A 16,378-nucleotide genomic window follows, 5' to 3' on the forward strand; every position below is an offset into this window, starting at 1 on the left:
TCGAAGCACTCCATGACGTCGAGGTACCTCATGACGTCGAGGTACCTCATGACGTCGAAGCACTCCATGACGCCGACGTGGAAGCACTCCATGACGTCGACGTCTAAGCACTCCATGACGTCGAAGCACTCCATGACGTCGACGTCGAAGCACTCCATGACGTCGACGTCGAAGCACTCCATGACGTCGACGTCGAAGCACTCCATGACGTCGACGTCGAAGCACTCCATGACGTCGAAGCACTCCATGACGTCGAGGCACTCCATGACGTCGACGTCGAGGCACTCCATGACGTCGACGTCGAGGCACTCCATGACGTCGACGTCGAGGCACTCCATGACGTCGACGTCGAGGCACTCCATGACGTCGACGTCGAAGCACTCCATGACGTCGACGTCGAAGCACTCCATGACGTCGACGTCGGGGCACTCCATGACGTCGTCGTCGGGGCACTCCATGACGTCGACGCACTCCATGACGTCGACGTCGAGGCACTCCATGACGTCGAGGCACTACATGACGTCGACGTCGAGGCACTACATGACGTCCAGGCACTCCACGACGGCCCCAACGCCGACTGGAACCGCGTCATAGCTCAGACGTGCCCTTACTGGGGATAACCCCAGAGATTACAGCATGGGACTCGGTAGAGGACCTACCCTCACCTCACCCAGAGGCTGAAGATGCCTTCAAACTCCTCTGTTTGAAACCTGGAAGCAGAAGCCCCCTAGAAAAGAAGGTACAGAGAAGACAGGTGTCCAAAGACACAGGCAAGCACAGAGTACAAACCCTGTGAGCTTCAGCTTCGGCCTTCAGCTCAGCTGCAGACAAAGCGCATGTCAGACTACAAATAGTCTAAAGACAAGAAGACTGCAGAAATTCTGCCAAAAAACCACAGCAGAATGCAGATAAAGGCCAAAGACGTCGAGTGAAGCTACAAAAATCCAAAAATATCACAAAAATAGCATAGAAAAAGCTCAGAAAAGAAGAGCTAATGCTCCAGGGTCCTGCTAGCAGGAGCCGGAAAAAAGAACTGAAGGTGAAAGGGACCTGCACTGCATTCTGGGATACTGTGAGGCTTCTGGAAGGTTCTCTTAAAGGCACAGTATCCTGTTTTGAGCCACATAATGGCAGCCTATGGGGCTTGTCTGTCCACTCCTTCCTCTCTATCATTCCAGAGGGTTTTGCTGTTAAAAGCAAGGTTTTTCTCTGTGGAAAACCCTGGACAGGCTGTGCTGTTGTGGTTTTTGGTGGAATTTCCAGTTGAAGTATTGGACAGTGTAGCCTGTGGATATAGGCTGCATTATCTGTCTTTAAATTCTCTCTTAAGTGTCTATGCAGGTCTGCATGTTTTGACAGCTTAAGAGATTATTTTTGATTGCTCCGGGGTCCGCGCACATGGGCGGGACTATTCACTAGATTATGACTATACACAGAGATCCCCTACTACAGAACTCTAGGTTCTTGCTAAAGTGCAGGAGTGAAGTTGCTTGTCCAATCTGGGGGTGGACACCGATCAAACAAACATTTGCGATTGCCTACATTAGATGCCCACCAATCAGTGGCCTAAAAACAAATAGAAAGTACATTTGAGAGGGGCCGAGGAAAAAGACTAACACTATTGTCCCTAAATTGACTGATTGAAAAGCACACAGAAGACACCATTCATGTTCTGAATACAAGCCACTGATCCAAGGCATATTCCTATGGCCCAGGGGAAGTGATTACTGTGCAGGATCCAGTGTAATTACTGTTCTTCATCCATGGGCTTTTAAAAGTACTGAAGTCCAATTTGAAGAGCAGGGTAGTCTATTTAGTAACTTGACACTTTAAATGTAACAAAGTGCATCTGTAAAGTGCACATTGCCCGTAGGGCATCTTTGTGCTTAAAACAGATGTTAAGGGAGATGAAAGGATGGGTGGGCCAGCTTGGATTGGAGTCTGGTCAACCACTGACTCCCGGAGTCATTCAGTCCACTGAGCAACCAGACAAGGTTGAGATAGAGAAGTCAGTCAGTTAAGGCTTACTCCAGCAGGTGGTAGTGGTTCTAAAATTCAATTCTGTTGCTAGCATTCAAAAACATATTGTCCGCTAAATGTTGGAATTTCGAGAAAAAATCCTTTATTAACAGGAAAGTAAGAAATGGCAATTGAAGATAACTTGAATAAAACAAAACACATAATTTAGTAGCATATTATAGAGCTGAAATATAAGCACATATGGTTGCATAGTGATTATGTAGTCGGTGTTAGATTTTCATATGACATTGAATCCTTGGAGCAATGTTATACTATTGGTAAGTGAGTATTTTCTAACAGCTTCGGCGTTGTTAGCTTTACTTCAATGTTTCAAAGAAAGCTATGCAATGGAAAGTCAGATTGAAAGATACATTAAAGCAGAACTGAAGAGACAGATTTAGCCCTTTTGTTTCAACGTCCATGACCCGAGATAACTAAATTGGTTAGAGACCCAGCTGCTGATCTTCCAGTAAAAGATTGTACAGAATTCCCTTAGCTAAACATGTCCACCATCTAAAGAAAAGTCCCACCCTAGTCCGTGAAGGGAGTTCTAAAGTGCCAAGGTTCTCACTGTTCAGCTCAACAAGGCCATCTGGATCCGGTAGAAGTTGTCTACTTGCGACATCATTTTGAACAAGATGATGTAAGGACTCAAATGGTTCCAAAGTCTTCACAATTATTCTCCACCGAAACAAATGTTCTACCAGGACCTATATCTTCCAATGGGCCGATCATAGTCAAAATGTTCAGGTTGTGGGACACAGCAGAGCTTAACTATTCCAAACTAGAAAGTTTAAGTTAGGCTTAGAATTGTATAAATTATGTTAAAAGTCTTGTAAGGCTCACTAGGTGCTAGGAACACAATTGGGAGGGAAAATTATTAAGAGAAAGGATAGGTATTTTGCTTTTTATGAAAAGGTACGTGGACTGTGATCGTATGAATCGCCAATAGGAGCGTGTTCCATATTGGGGGTGGGGGACACTAACTCAAGCAGGATCTTCCTCCTAAATGGGCTCTTTTAAAGCAAGAGTTCGCGAAAGGAAGTTTATTTGAAGAACAAGTGTCCTAACAGGGGTATATTTTGTACCTTGACATCGTTAAAAACCTGGTAAATTTCCCTTAGATTGCTTTATGAAAAATTAATAAAACTCTGAAAAAGACCCACCCACCAACGAACAGCTAGCCAGTGGAATGAGTAATCAAGTTACTTCTTGGTGCAGTCACGATCATAAAGGCTGCTTGGTTTTGTAGAAATTAGGGACGGTGTATTAATAAGGATTTCACCTGTTTAGAATGAATTGCAGTAGTCTACCCTGGATCCAAATGGTACCAAAACCTCTGTTTTCGTGCTATTTAATGTCAACTACTTGGAAATGTGACCAATCCGCTACAAAGGAATGATGATACGACTAAGAAGACCCGCAATGTCATCTACAGGTCAGAGTCTATCTTAACGCTTTACTGAATTAACTTGTACTGGACAATTCCCTAAGGTGGGAAGTCACAGAGAATCGATTCATAAGCGATGACTGCTGCCTGTCCACTAGAACTTCAGTTTTGTCTAGATCTTGTTTTAACCTATATCTATCCACTCCCCGCTTTACTTCAGCCCTACGATTCCTTACAGAATGATCTTCTTTATTTCTGGACTCAAGGCGGAAATTCAGTTGAGTATTATCCACATATGTAAACAAATGAGTACTAAAGGCTGACAAGGGTTGGACAGAGGTTCAACAAATGTTGGGAAGAGAGCCGAACCCTGGGGTTTCCTGCACGCCCACTGCAAATAATCTATTAGGCAGAATGTTATGGTCGACAGTGTCAAATGTCCTAACAGATCTAACAAAATCATTGCACTGACACTGCTGCCATCTGCACATCGTTCGAAGATCATCCAGTATGGCTGTCATCACCATCTCAGTTCCACTGGCAAAAGCCTCCTTGGCCATCATTTAGTAGGACATTAGAGTTTATATAGTGGCAATGTTCTATGGCCGTATAAGATTTAATGATTACAGATGCTGCTGGTAGCATGGTAATGGAATGATAATTAACATAATTTAAGGCATCTATAGGTTTTGTTTTTTTAATTCAAGGAGAGAATTGTGCCTTATTTAAGATCTGTTATTTGTAGTCTAGATGCAAGAGAAGAATAAAAATTGGCTCTATGAAGAGGATAAAAAAGTGGCTACTTCAGGAGAGTGCAGGGATCAATATTGAGTTTAAAGGCGATCTAGACCAACAACTGGTAATTAGAACTTTAAGTGCGCTGTCTGAGAACTGACCAAAATTGTCGCTGAGGGCAGAAGATGCATCACAAGAGATGTCCAGAGTGTCATCTACTGTTGTACCACCAGTAAAACTAAGTGCTTTCAGTGGATACCTCAAAGTTGCTCCTGAATGATAACACTGTTCCTGAATCATAGGCTAAAGAAGTTTTAAATGGCCCTGGAATCCGAGTGACTGGCTATAGCCAAAAGAGTATCTTCAATGACTGAGGTGAAGAATAAATATGGGTTGGGATGTAAACGATCCAGCCTTACCACAGATATGAGCCAGGAAGTGTTTCTGCAATTTGAAGGTCATAGCCAGTTGATGCTCCTGGTCGGCTTGATCTGTTAAATTAACCCAGAGGAAGATCTCCAGCAAACTGGGCCTTGTTCAGATGTTCCTGGTAGTTATACATTGGCTTGTCTCCTCCCGATTTCCCAGAGTAGTAAAGATTCTCCGAAGTTCAAAAATGCTGAAAAGACCAAAGATTCTCCAAGGCTTTGGAGGGACAGAGAGAGCCACCAGAAAAGGTTCCGTCTCTGGCAAAGGTCTTTCCAACACCTCGCAGTCCAGGCTTAGTATGGTTCATTAGTTTGAGTGGGGCAGTATTCATCCGGTTTTGAGGGAACATGAGGGTAGCCTGGGCCAACCAAAGTTCAGCTTTATATAAGGTTTCCAGAGAAAATGAATCTAGGCAATTGCTTTTGCCTTGATAGGCTCTAGCAGGTTAATATTTACAGGTCACCGAATCATAACTATTGAAGGTCATTTTGTTTGTTTAAGCCAAACAGTTCACACTGTATATTTCGAGTTTCAAAGTGAGAGCCACTGGATTCACAGGAAATCCATCCCGACAACTGAAGGGATGCATCCTAACGCCTAACATACCAGAGTTATCAGAGTATGTGGATTGTTGCATTCCCGAGAGCTGGGGAGGGGGGGGGGGGGCACACTTCATAGGACGCTCTTTGATTCAGGGAGAGGTCACATCGAAGGGGCTGGGCACATCTCAGTAAGGAGATGGGGCTACTAAGAGAATAATAAAATGTAGGGCTGAGGCCATAAGGGTAACCTTTGATGGACATACCACTGTGGCAGACATCCATAGGTAAACATTAGTTATTCCTGTAGGATGCTGGCTCTGTATATACTATGCCAAAATGAGGTATAGTGTGCACAGAGTTCAGTGGAACCCCAAAGGTAGGCAGAGGTAAAAGTAGATAGCACCTTACTCTCTATTTGTGGTAGGGTGGGCGAGCAGTAAGGCTTTATCAGAGGGTAGTGTTAGGCATCTGTTGTATACACTCAGGCAGCAAATGATGTCACACACTCAAAGACTGAACTCAGACTAATTCGTTTGTATCAAAAATATTATTTAGTTCTTTTATTTCTAGAACCAAGCCACGCCTGTTGCAGATAAGTGAAATAATACTTTGCAAAATCTTTTGCAGTGTTTTACAGTTGAATGAAGGTTCAAATGGTTGAATTACAGGCAAGTCAACAGCTTGGAATTACTTTTTAGTTACTTTACAGATTACTATGTACGTTTCTTTTTAGATTACTTTTCAGATTACCTTTGCTAAGCAGTGTGAAATGCCTAGATATCACACTGAGACATCTCCTATACAAAAGGTAAGTAATTCACTTTTAGTACATATGCAGTTTTTTAATGTTTCATACAAACAAACTCCACAGAAATTTTCAATAAAAGGAGTCAATGCAATCCTGTGGCAGGAAATGAAGTTAACGGTTTGCAGGTAAGTACTTATTTGTGGGAGTTGGTATTCTGGGGTTAGAACCAGAGTTCCCCCAGGGTCGAGGTTGCACTCTCAGAACACCCTTAGCGGCACTAGGGCGGACGAGTGCAGAGTGCTGAGGCCCAGTGTTATCAATGGGGGTAGGGAGCCTCCGGTTGGTGGCTGCTCAGGAAAAGGCCACAAGATTGTGGGTTCAGGGTAAAGGGGGATCCAATTTAGCACACAAGGTGCACCCACAGTGGCAGAGGGGTGGCGGGTGCAGGGTGCGATTTTGGGGTTGGGTGCCCTGTTTTCAATGGGAGTTGCTGATTTTGACTGCAGGCTTGGTCCAGCAAGTCTTCCAGGAGGAATCAACAGCTGGGCTGGTAAGTTGGAGGGATCGGGATGTAGGTGCACCACGGGTACTCTTCTTCAGGGTGCAGGCCGGCTGGATGCGGGGGTGTCTTTTGAGGTCGGATTTCACCTTACTGGGCCACTCGTGGTGGGGGGGGGGGAGAAAGTCTCCATGCAGAGGCTGCAGGTGACGTCGGGGAGTCCTGGAGGGGTCAACCCACGGTGGACTCGGACTCAGGAGCACTGGGGGGACCTCGCTGGGACTGGTGGGCCACTCTGACTCGGGCCGTAGGCATCGGGTGCATTGGTGGTTCCAGGTGTCAGGTTTCTTTGTCCTCAGCAGGCTCGGAGTCTTTCTTGCCTATTTCTTTTGAACAGAGCTGCGGTTTACAGGGGATACAGTCTTTGTTGAAGACAGTCTGTCCTCCCAGGGCTTCTGGAGGTGGCTGACTGCAGGACAAGGCAGGGTCTCTGGAAACTTCAGATGGGCCGGTAGGGCTGGGGCCAAGTCAGTTTCTTCTCTGTATTCTTCTCTGATGGGCGTCTTCTTTCATCCTTCTTCTTAGGTTGCGGGAATCTGTTTTCTTGGTTCATGGCTACCCCCTAAATACTGTATTTAGGGGGCATTTTAGGGGTCTCAAGGTAAGTAGCCAATGGGCTACTGACCTTAGGGTGACTACACCCTTGGTGTGCTCATCCCACGTGGGGGAGTGGGCACAATCCCTAATCCTGATTGGAGAGTGCCAGCCATCTGTAAGATGACGAGCACTGAAAAGTGGGCTTCACCTCGCCTCCCCGACCTTAGGGGTGGGTTTGGCAGAGGTGGGCACACCTTCTGGGCTGTGCTAATTTTTCCTGCCTGTCTTCCCGCAGAAACAGAGCAGGAGAGGCTGGGGGTCGCGTTATAAAGGCAGCAAGGCCTTTGAAGCTCCCCTGCCACAGATGGCTCTTGCTGGTTTGGGGAGGTGTGACCACCTCCGCCCAGGAAAGGCTTGGTTTCTGGGCTCAGGGAGTGAAAGCTCCTACCCCAGAAGTCCTGAAACAGGTCTCATGGTGGCAGGCCGGTGTGTACCAATCAGGGAACCCACCATAGGCTGGTCGTTTTTCAGGGGGCATCTCTAAGATGCCCACGGAGTGCATTTTTATTAAATTCCACACTGGCATCAGTGTGGGTTTAATGTGCTGAGAAGTTTGATACCAAACTTCCCAGTTTACAGTAAAGCCATTATGGTGCGGTGGACTTCGTAAATACAAACTCCCAACACCATATATTACAACGTCTAAGAATTGGTCTAGAAACTGTAGGGTTATAGGCCTCATACCCTCACCACTGGTATAGTTCACCCAGCTTGAGGGGGGGGCTGACCTACGCCAGGGCAGTGGGTTGTAGGCAGGGCACAGAGGGGTGTGTGCCATGTCGACTCTTCACGTTGTTCTGCATCAAAACACGCAGCCTGCAATGGCAATGTGGCAATGTACAGGGCATCTAAGTGTGGCACAATAAGTGCTGCAGGCCTTCCCTGAAAACAGTGCCCTTGTTACCCATGGCACCTTTTACAAGGGACTAACATGTGGCCAGAGAGGTGCCAATTGGGGGTACAAGGTACAGTATTGGGAAAGAACGCAGGCCCTGGGAACCGGATTTGAAGAGACCCAGGGCATATCAAGTCAAAGTGCATCAGTAGTCTGGCAAAAAGCGAGGGTGTTACTGCAACAGAAACCTAGCTTTCTACAATGTCCATGTCTGTGTGGGGACATCAGATTTGGAGTCACTCATGCCGTGACAGGCTGCTTTCTGGAGGAAGGACAGGAGTGGGCACTTCAACAGTAATCAGACCCCCTCACTCACACACACACACATAAACATTAAAAGGCTAAGACCCTAAATCTCATTTAGTGTCTGGAAAGGGCCTATAAAAATGAGAGATTGATGCCCCCAAAATTGTCAATCGTCAAGCAGCCTGTCACCAGGACTGGAGGCATCATGTAGGGAAATCTAATACAACCTGCCCTGGAGCACCAGTGCCTGCTTGCCAAGACCAGTGTTCCCTGTGAGGAAGAGAAGAGGACCTGGAAGGAGCGAGGTTCAGTGGGGGATCCTGGCTATCCAGATAAGCAAGGTATGAGGAGAAGGCTGCACCAATCGGGTCATCATCCATATGCAGAGTTAAGTTGGCAACAGTGTATGCAGTGCTGATCGGGCCGTAGCCTGTATGCGGAGTGTAGTCAGCAACTCAGTATGCCAGAGGGGGGCACCGTGCAGAGAAAATTACTGCTGTGCCCATCGGGGCGTATCCTGTGTGCGAAGTAAGGTCGGTGACCCTATACGCCAGAGGGGACCACAGAGAACAACAAACTCTTGCCTTGTTCCGACGCCGTCAAATGGGGGACGAAGCCAAGATGACCTGTGGGAGCTCAAGCCCTGACTGAGGATTGGAACCTAAGTGATTGCCCCACCCATCTGTGACAAGGATCAGAGGAACTTACCATCTCACCTGAGGCAGCGATGTGAACGCCTAGCCACTGCCCTTTGCAGAGTGCTACTCACCGTCAGCAGCTGCTTCAGCCCTCTGCGACCTCAGAGAGTGAAACGCCCCCAGGGACTCCGGTAGTGCAACCCCTGTAGGAGCAGCTAAGACTGATCGCAGTGCCGGAGGGTCCTGGGTGAGCTTGTTCTGTGTCATAGCGTTTAAGGGGCTGAAACACTTTTGGGTTTGAAGGATTCTGAGTGGGACTTCTGAGACTCTGACTAAAAGTGGGGCTTAACCTGAATGTTGCCTTTCGTGAATGGAGAATAGCCACTATCATTAGTGAGAGGGAGGTGGGATTCAGACTGGTCTATCGAACAATAGAGCCCTGACTTCAGGGAACCCTTTGTATTGTTTGTGTATGCCGTATTTCACTTTGTATTTATATATAATAACTCCTTTTCTTCATACAAGCAAGTATTTGACTAGACCATCATTTATTGCTGCTACTGAATGTATTTTGACTTGTAAGCCTATGTCCATCCCCCCTCCATATGGCTCCCCTGAGAAGTCTTGGATGGCTTGACCCATGCTACTTTAAGAGTCAAGTGCTAAAAGGGGTACTTGGCCCAGTTGCTCAGGAGCCATAGTAAGTCGAGCCTTTGGAAATCAGGAGTAGAAGGCCTCAACATCCACTGTTGGGCCCTGTAGCTCCTGGTTGGCCGGTGGCCCTGTGAAAGGGGTTCTGACACACCATTTTAAAACACTATCTTAAAAAAATTAAGAATCCTGGATTGAACAAACTGTGGCATGCTTTAGACTTGTGGAGCTCACATACAAGTTGAATCAGTATACTCTGTAGTCCCTGAAGCTGCCTAATCGGAGATTATAGTGGTCCAAGATATATTGCATTGCTGCAATGCAGACATGACAGAGTCAATGAATGGGAGGAGCTTTCTCAGGAGGTGCTACTGCTAGAAGGAAAAAAGTCTATGCTCAATGAATCTGGGAGCCTAAAGCCAGGACTTGATCAAACACAAAGTTCAGTTTTTGGGCTTTGGAACAGGTGACCAGGCCAAGAGCAGCCCCTTGCCCCCAACTTTGCATTTAGGATCTCAGTGTATCCATCAAGACATCAAGTTATGGATATTACTCCAGGACTCTCCCAGTTCAGCAGTACAATTCGAGGATAAATCTTAATCAGAGTTGTAGATCATTGGTGTAGGAGCAAGAGTTGAAACAGTGGGAAAATACTAACTCCAGCAAAGGCTGGACATATAGACAAAAATAATGGTTGAGAGGGACGAGTTCTAGGTAGCACTACAGGTAGTGAGGTGTTCAGTTGATCAGAATGAGGAGAGAGCAACTACTCTGCAAAACCTACAAAGAAAATATATAAACTACTGCAGAGAAGAATCGGTCCACAATACTGTGCCTATAGGCTGACCAGTATAAAACAATCAACCAGATCAAATACAAAGGAGTGGTCAAGGAGCAACACACCTTATCCCTGGAGGCACTGACTGATCCAGAGTATCAATCAGGACACTGACAAGCCAAGAATCTCTGAATTGTCAAGAACATTGGGCAGCTGTAATAATGACCTTAGATATATGCACATTGGAGGCTTCTTTGTTTAATGCCAACAGAATCAGTGAGAAGCCACCTGTAATAGGTGATAGGCTATGACTCCACTTTGCAACAAGCAAGCATTACCTCAAAATCAGATGCAACAAGTGAACTTGTGCACTTTCCCACCCTTCATCGTTTTAGGAGCCAGTTTCACTCCAGGCTGCTGGGTACCAATAGTCTCGATCACCAAAAAGAATATCTGATCAATATACTCCACTCCCCACTATGTTTTCTGTTGCTCACCTGCAGTCTTTTGCAGACTTAGGTTGACAAAAATTGCATTTTCTAACCAGCTCTAGGAAGAATTCTGAAAAAATCCATTGTTAAGGAAACTCTACGCAGTTAGTGATATTAGAGAGAGAGAATATTAGAGAGTAGATTACCACTTACATGACTTTCTTACTTAGGACCCACTCCAAAATGGTTTCTGCCTTTATCTGCAAAAACAGCCTTAGGGATCTCTCATGGTTCCTACCTCTGCAGAAGACCACAAGTCAAACTTTGGTCCAAGCTACCTGGTGCGGAGGGTAGTCTAGCATTGCACTGTACCACAGGCTTACCTGTCTTGTAAGGAAGGTCATAGAAGAGCGGTTCACCCAGGCATAGTTGCCCGCTGATGCCATGCCCTTTAGGTAGTCCTGTCCCTCAGGGGAAGAGATCTGGGCACACGCCAGTTGTCGGTCATTCACAATAATTTTGTCCCTCTTCATTGCTTTCTCCATGGCAACAAGAGCATCTAGAAAACAGAAGCACAACTCATCATGGGGACTGAATGGCACAGGTGAATTATCACCCTGGTGAGAGTCCAGGCTGCTGAAAAAGTATCTGGAACTTAACTAAGTCTTCTGAGCTAACCAAATACATTCTAACATTACTATATTTCCACTTGCATGCTTTCTCCCTACAAGTGTCTGAAGCTGTAACACTGAGGCCGTCTAGTGTCTGAAGCACTGGGGCCCCACAAGCGTCTGGGCACTGAGGCCTCTGTAGTATCAGAGCCACTGGAGCCACTCTAGTATTAGAGCCACTGGGGACCCTCCAGGGTCAGAGGCACTGAGAACCCCTCCAAAGTAAGAGACAACCGGGCTCAGAGTCTATGGGCTGTAGCATTTATTTATTTTTATTTATTTTTTATTTATTTTCAAAGTTTTATATAGCGCGAACAAGATCTTCACAGATAGCAGAGCGCTTTACATAGAGGGGTACATGAGGGAACATAGTCAAACAATAAATCACTAGATCATACAGTACAAATAGGTGGCTACAAAGCCCATCACGGGAGTAATAAGACAGCTCATACAAATAAGTAAATGGGTCAAGAATGTAGTACAGATCGGTGCAGGGTGTTAACAGAGTTCGAGATAGTAGATCAAGTGTATTTAGCCATGAGGATAGCTTTTACTTCCTTTTTAAATAGTGTAGTGGAGGAGATAAGCCTGGTTTCGGGAGGGAGTGAGTTCCAAATCCTAGGCGCCAATCCTGAGAAGGAGCGCTTGTATGTTTTTTCCTTCCTGAATCTTCGAGGTTTCAGCAGAAGATGGTTTGTGCCTCTCGTGTTTCTAATTCCCCCAGAGATTGTCAGTTTCGGAGCGAGGTAGCCGGGTGAGTTTAGGTGTACCGCCTTGTGTGTCATGCAGGCGATTTTCAGTTGTATTCTGGCTTCAAAAGGCAGCCAGTTCAGGGATTTCAAGTCGGGGGTAATATGCGAGTGCTTTTTTGACCCAGTGATGAGTCTCGCTGCAGTATTCAGAGAAGCTCTTAGTGGTGCGGTAGTAGTTAGGGGGAGTCCGCAGAGGGCGGTGCTGCCGTATTCAATACGTGGGATGACTAGCGCTTGTACTGCTGTTTGGAAGTCTTTGGCTGGGAGGTAGGGTTTAAGTTTCCTCAGAGTATTGATCTGGAAGTTCGCTCCCTTTGTTGCCTTGCTGATATGTTGCTGCATGTTGAGGTTGGTGTCAAGTGTTATGCCTAAGGATTTTGCTGAATCCACTATGGTCGGTTGGACATTGAGTGCTGTTAGGTGCTTAAGCCATGTTTGTGTGGTAGATATTTTCGTGGGAGGTGAGATCAGAAGGAACTCAGTCTTCATAGCGTTGAGTTTGAGGTGGTTATCAGCCAGCCAAGATTGGGTGCTTCTGATCGTTGAGTTCAGACGCAAGATGTCTTTGGGGGATTGTAGCTTGAGATATAGCGGAGTGTCATCGGCGTACATGTGAAAGTTTACGTTGGATGCATGTAGCAAGGAGGTGAGAGGTTCCATGACTAGGTTGAACAAAGTTGGGGATAGAGAGGATCCTTGGGGGACGCCTAGCGTTACAGGTATTGGCGAGGACATCAGGTTGTTGCTCTTGAATTTCTGCGACCTGTTGTGAAGAAAGGAAGTGAACCACTTGAGAACAGTTCCAGATAAACCCATTCTTGTGTTTAGTAGTTCTAGTAGATTCTCATGTTTAACGGTGTCGAATGCTGAAGAGAGATCTAGAAGGATGAGGAGGCAGGTGTCGTTTTGGTCTAGCATTTGAAGTGCGTCGTCAATTGTGAGTCATGGCAGTTTCTGTGCTGTGTCCTGCTCGGAAGCCTGACTGGTGGGTGTTGAGGAGATCAAATTGCTCAATGTGTTTAGTCAATTGTAGTTGTACGCATTTTTCCAACAGTTTGGCGAGAGTAGGAATATTGGTGATGGGACGGTAATTGTTGAGATCAGAGGGGTCGGCTGTAGGTTTTTTTAGTAGAGGTGTGACCTGACCAACTTTGAGGGAGTCAGGTATGCTTCCTTGTTGGAGAGAGCTGTTGATAATTTTAGTCCAGAGAGGGAGAAGCAAAGGGGTAAAGACTTTTACTGCGGAGGCAGGGAGGGGGTCCGTGAGGTGATTGGATGGTTTCAGGGTGCTGAGCAGTTTGCCAATTTCTTCTTCCGAGTATGTGCCGAAGGTTGACCATGTAGCATTGTTTTTTGGTTCAGTGGGTGCTAGGCATTGGGGTTTGGAGTAGAGGCTTGCGTCCATGAGGAGATCGCTTTTTATTTTGTCAGTTTTTTGGATAAAGAAAGCAGCGAAGTCTTCACAGGAGGGTGCCTCATGCCCAGTGTTGAGCGGTTGGGGTTGTTCCTTGGATTGTGTTCTGATTAGCTCAAACAGTTTTCTTGGGCGGTTTTTTACTTGGTCGAGTTGGAGGCTGAAGAAGTCTGATTTTGAGCGTTTTATTTTCCTGAAGTAGGCGTTTCTCTTTTTCTTCAGCTCTTTTAGGTGCATTGCAGAGGGAGCTGATCTCCAGGTACGCTCTGCCATTCGCATGTCTCGTCTATCCTCATTGAGACTCCCGTCGTACCATGGTTTAGAGATTTTAGTAGAGACTCTTTTCAGCTCCATAGGAGCAGCCTCATTGATTATAGAGGTCATAGCGTTGAGGTAGTGGTCAGTCAGAGTTTGTACGTCTGTAGCGCCTGTCGGTGGTAGTAGGAGGTTGCAACTGTTGGGGGGCAAAGAGCCTGGGTTGAGCTTTTTCGAGTCTCTTTTCCAGACTTTGGGCTTGGAGAGTTGAGCCGGGTTAACTTTGACTTTTTCATTGATAAACAATGTGACAATATGATGATCTGACCAGTCACAGGGTTGGATGGACTCGAGTTGGATAGAGTCCTCTTTGGAGATGATCAGGTCGAGGGTAGAACCTTTCTCGTGGGTCGGGCTGTTGCATATTTGGGTGAGGTTAAGGGCATCGAGGACATTTTTTTGACTATTTACCACTGCGTCGTTGCGATCGTTCCAGTGGAGGTTGAAGTCACCAAGGTATATTTGGGTGAGTTGCCGTCCGGAATTAGTTGAGAGCAACTCCATTATTTCTTGGGAAAAGGTTAAGTTGTCCCTGGGTGGGTGGTAAATGCTGTGAAGCGAGCATATCGGCTTGCCCTCACTAATAATGTCAAGGCATATGTATTCCCAGGATGTTGGGGATGGTAGGGAGGTGGAATTGACTTTCTGAACAGAGAGGTTGTTCCTGTAGATGCATGCGATTCCACCACCTATTTTGCCTGTTCTGTCGAGCCTGATAATGTGGTAGTCGGGAGGAACCAAGATGTCCATTATAGGTGTCGAAGATTCAGTTAGCCAGGTTTCAGTCAAGATGATTAGGTCAAGGTCCCGCGATAAGAGGAGGTCAGCAATGGCGGCGGAATGTTTCTTGGCTGATCTGCAGTTGAGAAGAGTGCATTTGAGACGGGGTGTGTTGGGGGTGGTAGATGGTTCTAGAGAGAGAGGGATTTTTCTCAGGTTATTGGGGATGGAGAATCTGCTGTTTAGTGTGGGCGGTCTAAGGGGATTTGAGTGTATCGAGGGAATGTTGAGGTGTGGGGTGGTTGTGTTATTTTGGGGGGTTGGGTCATAGGAGCGGAGAAGGGTGAGTGTGTCGAGGTCAGAAGAAGAGTTGTGGGTGCGACGAGGGCGGTTGTTGCGATTACGACCTGGGATTGAGGTCAGATTGGGGGATAGCTGAGTGAGAGAGTTAGTCGGAAGGGTGGGGGATAAGTTGGGCGGGGAGGTGTAGTTGCGTGAGACGTTGCGGGGATGATGCGGGGGCCGAGGGCAGTTGCTGCGCCTATGAGCGGGGATTGACGCCCGGTGTGGGGCGTGTTGAGTGCGGGAGTCAGCCGGCAGAGTAGGGGACAATTTGGGAGGGAATGTTGAGGTGGGTGAGAGGTGTATAGGGTGTGTAGAGAGTAGTTCTTTGATGATGTGTATGTCTTCTTTGATCTGATTGAGGGTGGCCATGATGTATTCCATCGTGGGGGAGGTGGTGGGGGTGGATGTGGCAGTCAGGAGTGATTGGCTGACAAGGGAATTCGTGTGCAGGTGGGAGAGGGCTGGTGTTCGAGCAGGTCTGCGTTGTGTTGGTGTGCCGGCTGGAGTTAGGGGGGCAAGATGTTTTGGGCGGGAGGGGTGTGGATGAGGTAGGGAGGACGTTGGTGGTATGAGTGAGGGCATTGGTGGTAGGCGGGGGGGTCAGGGTGTATTCTGTGAGACTGATAGCCGTGGTGGGGCTGTGGGTAGGATTGTGGGGGCTGAGAGTAGGAAGGGAATCGGCCTTGGAGATGGTCCTGTTGAGGGGAGGGGGAGTTAAATTAAGGGAGGAGGTATGTTCTGCGTAGTTGGTTAGAGGGTAATGGGGACCGAGAATGGGGGGGGATAAAGGGGGGGATTTGTCAGGGTGCGTGTTCTGGTGCTGGACAAATTTTGGTGTGTTAAGGGTGGGAGCTGTGCTGTCAGCGGTGAGCGGGGTGTTAATGCTCGCTGTAGGTGTGATAGGAGTGTTGAAGGTATGTGTGGAGGTCCGCGAGTTGGTAGAAGGGGCGGTGGTGTGAGTGGTGTATGGGGGGGAGCGATCTGTGTCTGTGCTTGAGAGCTGAATTGGGATAGTGGGGTTGTGGGTGGGGGATGGGAGGTCAGGGGTGGTAGGTGTGCCTCTGATTGAGGAGTGTGTGCCTGTGAGGTCATGGTTGGTGGGACTGGAGGAGATATGAGTGTTGGTCCGTGGATTGGAGAGGTGTTCTTTGAAAGTGGGGAACAAGTTGTCTAGCAGTTCCAGGTTCCTGTCTGTAGCTTGTGCTAGGACAATCCCGTTATTGTAGATAGTGATGGTGGCTCTGCCTGGAAAGACTAGGGATGGTGTGATGGAGAGAGTTAGGCTATGAGGGGATTTTCTGGTGGAGGAGACGGTGAGTAGGATGAGGAACGCTTTTCTCCATTGAGCTCTGCGTGTGGTGTGGAAGATGATATCAGTGTTCAGGGATCCATTGACCGGTGAGAAGTAGGTGTCAACAAAGGGAGTTTCAGGGTGTGCCCTAAGGAGGTTGTGTTTAAAGCGTTTGGCGGCTATTTTGGTGAGTGATGGTGGGTAGTTGATTT

At 47.1% G+C, this 16,378-nt stretch overlaps 1 protein-coding gene across 1 annotated transcript in view; it reads right to left on the minus strand.

Annotated features, from left to right (window-relative positions):
* LOC144798387 (RNA-splicing ligase RtcB homolog) overlaps positions 1-16,378 on the minus strand; it is a 93,954-nt gene that overhangs the window by 10,453 nt on the left and 67,123 nt on the right. Inside the window, exon 8 of the mRNA XM_078669269.1 lies at positions 11,042-11,217. Within this exon, the coding sequence (XP_078525395.1) occupies positions 11,042-11,217 (176 nt within the window). The remainder of the gene's footprint in view (positions 1-11,041; positions 11,218-16,378) is intronic.

The sequence above is a fragment of the Lissotriton helveticus genome, chromosome 1_1 (genome assembly GCF_964261635.1).
Source record: "Lissotriton helveticus chromosome 1_1, aLisHel1.1, whole genome shotgun sequence".
NCBI lineage: Eukaryota > Metazoa > Chordata > Amphibia > Caudata > Salamandridae > Lissotriton > Lissotriton helveticus.